This window comes from Alnus glutinosa, chromosome 4, assembly GCF_958979055.1.
Source record: "Alnus glutinosa chromosome 4, dhAlnGlut1.1, whole genome shotgun sequence".
Taxonomy (NCBI): Eukaryota; Viridiplantae; Streptophyta; class Magnoliopsida; order Fagales; family Betulaceae; genus Alnus; species Alnus glutinosa.
In genome coordinates, this window is record NC_084889.1 from 11432837 (window position 1) to 11440424 (window position 7588).

At 38.8% G+C, this 7588-nt stretch overlaps 2 protein-coding genes across 2 annotated transcripts; one reads left to right on the forward strand and one right to left on the reverse strand.

Annotated features, from left to right (window-relative positions):
- The first annotated feature begins 356 nt into the window (after window positions 1–356).
- LOC133865747 (protein IQ-DOMAIN 6) lies at window positions 357–3783 on the forward strand. Its single transcript, XM_062302207.1, has 5 exons — window positions 357–670; window positions 755–1000; window positions 1610–1837; window positions 2237–2350; window positions 2926–3783. Exons 1-5 carry the CDS (start codon window positions 605–607, stop codon window positions 3610–3612), a joined length of 1341 nt encoding a protein of 446 aa, XP_062158191.1. The 5' UTR covers window positions 357–604; the 3' UTR covers window positions 3613–3783.
- Window positions 3784–3919: 136 nt separating this feature from the next.
- LOC133865746 (cytochrome P450 711A1) lies at window positions 3920–7372 on the reverse strand. Its single transcript, XM_062302206.1, has 6 exons — window positions 7036–7372; window positions 5996–6148; window positions 5362–5920; window positions 4866–5090; window positions 4627–4722; window positions 3920–4355 (listed from the first exon to the last, which is right to left on the reverse strand). Exons 1-6 carry the CDS (start codon window positions 7266–7268, stop codon window positions 4002–4004), a joined length of 1620 nt encoding a protein of 539 aa, XP_062158190.1. The 5' UTR covers window positions 7269–7372; the 3' UTR covers window positions 3920–4001.
- Window positions 7373–7588: the final 216 nt, after the last annotated feature.

Below are 7588 nucleotides of genomic sequence, written 5' to 3' on the forward strand. Positions count from 1 at the left end.
TGAAGAAGAAAAGTGAAAAGAACACCGGATCTCAAGTCTCAACTGCACTGACTCGGGAAATCTTTTTGTCGGTTTGCCTTTTGGTCCTTTTTGTATCTTTTAACGTACCTGGCCAAACGGGTCGTGCCTTTTCATGTTCTTTGCCAATAAACTGACAAAAGGAGTGGGGTCTAATTCCGTAATATTTTACCGGAACCAGGGGCCAATATTTCACGGGGCACTCCTCCACATGAAGCGATTCAGAGCGGGATGAGCCCCCATTTGTCCGTAGTTTCTTTTTTGAATTTCAAACGTCCAATTCCCACAAAACCCACCCCCCCACTCATCCCACCTAAGAAACCCACGTCTCTCTCTCTCTCTCTCTCTCTCTCTCTCTCTCTCTCTCATTTCGACATTTTTTTTTTCTCCAAAGAAGCGAACTCCATTTTTGCAAAAACCACAATCTCTGTCTCAAGCTCATATAGATTGCAGCACATCAGTGGTACCTAGTTTCTCTTTCTGAAAAAAGCTTTCTTCTTTGATTTCTTGGGAACGTACTCGGTTTCTTCAAGAATCAATCACACAGTTTCTTGCTTTTTTCTGCTGAAACAAGACCTTTCCGGTAATGGGTGCTTCGGGGAAATGGGTGAAGGCTCTTATAGGTCTCAAAAAGCCCGAAAGGGAAGACCATGTAAGCTCTAATGTCTTTCTTTCTTTGTTTGTTTCTAGTTCTTTCTCTTTTCTGCTCAATCTCTAAGACTTTGCATCTCTCTAGGATAAGGTGGGCGGTAAGAGCAAGAAATGGAGGCTATGGAGGACTTCTTCTGGGGAGTTAGGGTCTTCATGGAAGGGTTTTAAAGGGAGCCACAGAGCGGCTTCTGAGGGGTCTGAGTCTCCACCAGTGGCTGATGCTTTTACAGCAGCAGTGGCCACGGTGCTTCGTGCTCCTCCTAAGAATTTTAGGGCTGTTCGGAAAGAATGGGCAGCTATCCGGATCCAAACTGCTTTTCGTGGCTTCTTGGTAAATGGGTCTCCCTGCTTCTCATCCTCTTTTCTCTCTTTGGTTCCTGAGAAATTAAAAGAAACTTGAACAAATAAGATGAGTTTGTATGTTTTTCTTTTGGAGATTTTCTTATTCTTCTGTTTCCAATATTCTCTAGACAAGCATACTGCGTTTGCATGTTTTATCAAGATCGCAACTTTACATAGGTAGAGCATATATTTCATCTTAAAGTTTAGTTCTTGATGTTTTAAATTTAGCTCCTAATAGCAAAGTTGTGATCTTGGATTATTTTAGGCTACCATGCAGCATTGAGAAATTAGTCTATCATCTTAACAAATGAAATCTCAGTAAGCAGTGGACAACAGATCTCAAGAGATTATTAAGGAATTTAATGCAAGTTTAACTGTAATTATTAAATTGTATTACAGGATAGCCTGACATGTGCAGCAATAAAATTGTTCTCTACCTCGAAAACCAAAGTGAACCTTGAACGAGAATTGAGAATTAGAATTATCTCATAAAAGTAGTATTCTTTCTTCTGTTTGATGAGTATTTGTTTGTCTGCTGGTCTTGATTTTAAAATACTCGGCTATTTTCATTAAATGGGGGTTGTGTTAATAATTGTAGGCAAGAAGGGCTTTGAGGGCCTTGAAAGGAGTGGTAAGGCTTCAAGCTCTAGTTCGGGGGCGGCAGGTGAGGAAGCAGGCCGCCGTGACACTAAGGTGCATGCAGGCTCTTGTTCGAGTTCAGGCCAGAGTTAGGGCTCGTCGTGTCCGGATGTCCATGGAGGGGCAGGCTGTACAGGAGATGCTCAATGAGCGCCGCAGCATGGCTGATCTCCTTAAACAAGCTGAGGTACCACAAACCATGAAGTATTTTGGTCCATTTCTGTTGGTTTAGGTTTGCGATTTTAAAACGTGAAATTTGAAAAATGTGTTTTTTAAAAACTCAGTTAAGTGTTCGATAAAATAGCAATTTATTTTTTAAAATCATGAGTTTTTTTTAAAAAACTTCATTGCCTACTATTTGAAAATCTTTTTTTCTTCTCCTTTATTTTTTTTTTTCATTTTTTAATAAACGCACTTCTAAACCATATATTTTCTGTCGTATAAGAAATCACAGGCGAAACACACTCTTCATGTTGGTCTCATCCCAAATGATGGATGCTTTTATGACTGTTGTCTTTCTCTGTGTTCATATTCATTGCAATTCATGTAAAAATGAGACTTCAATTTTGACCTTTATGAATTTCAGGATCGGTGGTGTGATAGCAAGGGAACATTGGAAGATGTTAAAACAAAATTACAAATGAGGCAAGAAGGTGCCTTCCGGAGAGAGAGAGCAATTGCATACGCTCTTGCTCAAAAGGTATTAAAATTATAAATTAAATGATTAAATTCATCTATTTATACTGTTTTAACTTTTAAAATATGTGATGATTTAACATGATATGGAGTTTTTAAACCCAACCATTAATCAATCAATAGATTTCTTACCTGCCGAGGGTTAAGTGGGGTTGGCCTTCCTTGCATGCCCTTTGTATCTGACTTTCTCATTTCGGGATTTCTTTCATTCTTATTACTTGTACTTCCTTGCCAATTCATTGATGAAATCATTGAGGCCCTAAAGTCGAATTTTCACAATGAAAATTAGATGTTCGCCTTCTAGGTAATGGCTCGTTTCGTTTGGAGGTCATGAGTACGATTCCTAACTCTACATTTTAGTTTAATATTTCACGTATTGGACTTCACTTCTTAAGAAAGAGTTCGAGCCTATACGTGAGAGGAAGTTAAAGTATTTGATTAAATGTTTAAATATACTATTTCTTATCAGCTTAAACTTTTAGGATAAGTAGTGATTTAACAAAAATGAACATGTGTGTGAGTTTTAGCACTTTTCTCTCCATCTGAGCTAGACTATTCAATTATTTCATTGTTTTTCAGCAATGGAGATCAACTCCCTCTTCAAATTTCCATTCAAATGCCTCGGTGTACTCTCTCAAGAATCATGAGATCGACAAGAATAGCTGGGGATGGAGTTGGTTAGAACGTTGGATGGCAGCCAAGCCATGGGAGACTAGGTTGATGGAACAATCCCACACTGCTGATCCTTGGGAGGCAACTCCACCTCCAAAGAGTTGTGTAGATTCTCTTATGGGCACACATTCGAAATCTTCTGAACCCTGCACCGTGAAAGTCAGGAGGAATAATGTGACTACCAGGATTTCTGCCAAACCTCCCCATATTGGGCAAGTTACTCGCTCGTCTTCAAGCCCGAGTTCCGAATTTCGGTATGATGAGAGCTCTGCTTCATCTTCATTCTGCACATCGACAACACCAGTTTCTGGAAACACTGGATTGGCTTCAGAGAGAACTGAAGATAGCAATAATAGTAGGCCAAACTACATGTGCCTGACCGAATCAACTAAGGCGAAGCAGAAAACATGCAGTCATTCATCTCAGAGAGTTCAAAGGCAGTCCATGGACGAGTTCCAGTTTCTCAAAAAGTCAGCAGCTTTCTCTAATGCGGATTCCAAAAGCAGTGCTGGTTCTGAGCCTTCTTCAATCAACTTTTCCAAACAACTTTGCCTGCCGACCCGAATGGATAAACACTCGATGAGATTAAGGTAAGATACTTAGATGAACAGAGGGATTCATCTCTGTTCGTTCGAGAAGTTCAACAGCTTGTTGTTCCCTTTCCCCTTTATTTGAGAATGTGTATTTAAGTTCAAAGCAACCCTACGGGTCTTTGAGGTTTTATTTAAGGGTTCTTTTTTTGTAAAAAAGATTGTTTATTGCTTCCTTCTTTAACTTGTTAGTTTTATTTTCCCCCAAGCTCTTTAACTTATCAGTTATCTGGATAACACAACTTGAAGATGAAGCCATGGCTGTATTGGGAGCTAATTACAGAAAAAAACTTAAAAAGTATGAACAGCACTAGTGTGAAGCATGATTGATTTATTGCAGTTTCATGAAACCAAAACAGTCTCAAGTGTCTTATTGAGTGCATCACTAGTGTCTTACTGAGCCATGTTTAACAAAATTGATGTTCGTTTTATGACTCTAAGCTTGACACCATGCTTGAAGTTGAGAACTAAGCCATATTCAAGTTCCAAAGGCTTGTCCATGGTGGGTGAATGTCGAAATACATATTTCTGGTATAAATGAATCAATGAGAGCTTTATTTCCTGTAGGGAAAATTTCTGGCCGATGCATGATCGAGGCCCAATTCCAAAGGGTATGAAAGCGTAAGGATGCCTTCGTTTTGCTTCTTCACAATTTGGGTCAAACCTCTCTGGTCTGAACTTTTCTGGCTCTGGGAAGTTCTTTGGATCTTTTGCTAGGACTCCAAGTGCTAGCCACACCCATGTCCCCTGCTCATTAGGAATATGAACTACATGACATACTAATCAACATAAAGGCCATGTAGGACATTCAAACATGTATAAATAATGAGTAATGTCATTTAATAGACTGTTATACGACTATAACTAGGATGACGTGTCAGTAAAAATCAGTTTTTGAAACAAAAGCTTGTAAAAGAAATAAAAATAAAAATTTAGAATTAATTTTCACTGTCACGTCATTCCAGTTATATGACAGTCGTAGAGCAGTATACTAAATAACATTTATCATAAATAATACCTTTGGAAGAAGATAACCTCCTATCTCTATTTGTTTTGATGTTTCTCTCGCAACTAATGGGGAAACAGTGTAATACCTCATGGCCTCTTTGATGACCTGCAGCACTCAAACAATCAAGAGAAAAATGAGACTATGTGACTATCAAATACAATACATAGCAATATAGCTCTTTGGTTAGCGCATGCAACTTCAAACCTTACTGATCAACTGTCAGAAAATAGAAGTTTTAAGAGCCTTGCCTGTTCGAGATAAGGGAATTTGTTTTGAAGATCATTAGCGCTTGGCAATAGATCAGGCGGACCAAAGCCATCAATCTCTGCAAGCAACTTCTTCTCAACTTCTGGATGTCCAGCAACTAAATAGACAACTGAAGACAATGTGAAGGCTGTGGTGGCCGATCCAGCAAGCAAGTGCTCATAAGTAACTGCACTAATGTAGTCTTGGGTAAAGACATTCTTTGATACCTGTTAGAATATAAATTTATCATTCTTTTAAGTTTAAACTTTTTAGACAAGTAATAATTTAACATAATATCATAACAGAGGTTCTGATTTCAAACTTCATCTATATCATTCATTTTTTATTTTAATTAAATATTTCATGTGTTGGGTTTCATTTATTAAAAAAAAAATTTGAGCCCACACGTGAGAGGGAGTATTAGAATATAAATTAAATTATTAAATTCATTATTCTTATAAGCTTAAGCTATTTAGATAAGTGATGATTTAACGATACCGTTCGTGAGTCTCTCGCATTCAGTATGAGGGACAAGAAGTCCTTCGAACGTCGGTCCCTGTCTTTCATTCTCTTTACTACAATCTCATCAAGCCGGCCACTCAGTTTCTGATTAGTACGCTCAACTTTCCAGTCCATTGTACCAGGTATTCTCTTCAGGATCTGCCTAAACGGTTCCTGCAGTATGGGAACAAGTAGACCCAGTATGATTGAAAATGAGCCCGACAAGTCCATCTTAAGCTGTGTTGTTGAGTAAATGTGCTTGTTAAGGAAGTCTGAGACTTCCTCATCATGATTCTCGTTATCAACAACCTGAACTGAATCACTGATAGACTGCGGTTTAGAGAGGCCAAAGTTGACACCAAAGGCTGCTTGCCCGATGACATCAGTGGCCAGTTTGAGGGAAAGGTTAGAGAAAGTGATGTCTTCTTCTTCAAAGGAGTGAAGATTTTGAGTTGCAGACTCGATAAATGATTGCATGGTGGGTATTAGGCTGGCAAGGTGTGATGGCTGGTAGACTGACAATATCGTGTTTCGCATGGTTGACCATCTTGCATCCCTGCAAGTTCAATGACATTAATCTTTATATCTGCTGCTTTAAAATTCTCTGTAAGTGTGTAGAAACATCAAATACCTGGTGAAGAAGAGACCCTTTTGATGAAGAGGGGAGGCGGAGATGGGTGAGGGTACGCTTCTGTTTGGAATATCCTTGAATTTCTTTATCCCCACCTCTCTACAAAGCTCCGGGTCTGCTACAATTATCAGTGGCTGCCTACCCATGTGAAACCTGCTCTAAACATAACATGTCCTTTTATTCAACTTTTATTAAGAGATAAAACTTCAAACTTGAGAATATTTGTCCCATTTTTGCTCTTTTTTTTGGTGGGGGAAGTAACTCTAGTTTTTCCTAGGAAACAAACGAGAAGAAAAGGAAAAACATGCCCGCAAGGGAAAGTGGAGGAGACAAAATCATTGTTTTTCAATAAACAAAGTTGGCCAGCCCATCCACGTTCGTTTTGGTACCCTTTATTCCCTTGAATAGACTTTAAACTTGAAATTTCAATCAAAGAGAGAAAAAAAGAAAGACCCGATACTGACACTTCCTATTTGACCAAATTATTGGTCCCATACGCATTCCCTTACCCAACAAGGGATGTCTATCTTTCTATCTTTGATTCCAAGCAATTTGTTATCCAAATGGCTATGAATTTAACCAAATAAATGCGATAAAGCTTTTATGTAGCTTATCTGTTCGAACAGATTTCGAGTAATATGTGTTCACTTATTAAGTCATATAAACTTATAAAAGTTCTTTCACATTTATTATTTTGAACGAATTTCGAGTAACCCGTCTACTTATTAGGTCACGTAAACCTATTAAAACTCTTTTACATTTACTGCCGATCACAAATTGCTGAAATCTGAATCCCTTATCGGAGAGGAAGAGATAAGCTTAACAAAGAAAGCACAAAGAAAGAGGAAATTAGAAATGAACATATTATAAACATATTTTGAGAAGAAAACTCTGAAATACTAGTCACCCGATAAAATTGGTTGCACTTTTTTAGGTTCTTTTCATTGATTTCTCGCCATGATCATCTCCAGAAGAGGGCTTGAAATTTGAAATTTTGGCGTGAAGCCAGAAGAGAAAAGCGTAAAAGTCAGTGCACTGACCTGAAAATAGGGCCGTATCGTTTTGCAAGGACAGAGAAGACATCAGGGCCGTACTTTGCAAGCAAGGGGAGGTGCCCTACCAAGGGAATGGCAGGTGGGCCGGGTACCCGTCTGACACCCCAGTAAGGCCTATACAAGTAGCCTAATACTCCTACTACTACGGCCAACACTGTGAAGAACAGTTCCCCACCCCCACCCACCACTCTTTGAAGGGTTTCTTCCCAAAAAACCATCTTTTTTTTTTTTTTTCAGAGACAGAAAGAAAGAGAGGTGCTTGGTTCTTGCAGGAAGCTTGGTTTTTTATACAGGGTTTGGGGAAGGGAAGTGGTGATGGTGGTGGTGGTGGTGGTGGTGGGGTGGGGCTACTGGGCTGTCACGATACGCCTCTTGATGGATGCCTGGTCTTTGTCTATATGTGAATGATTATATGGGTGAAACCGTGACCATTTTTCTATATTTTTTAATATTTTTTTATTAACATTGACTTGATTAAAAAATTTAAACAATATAAAATTTCCAGTTCATCAATATCTACCGTCAATATCTATCATAC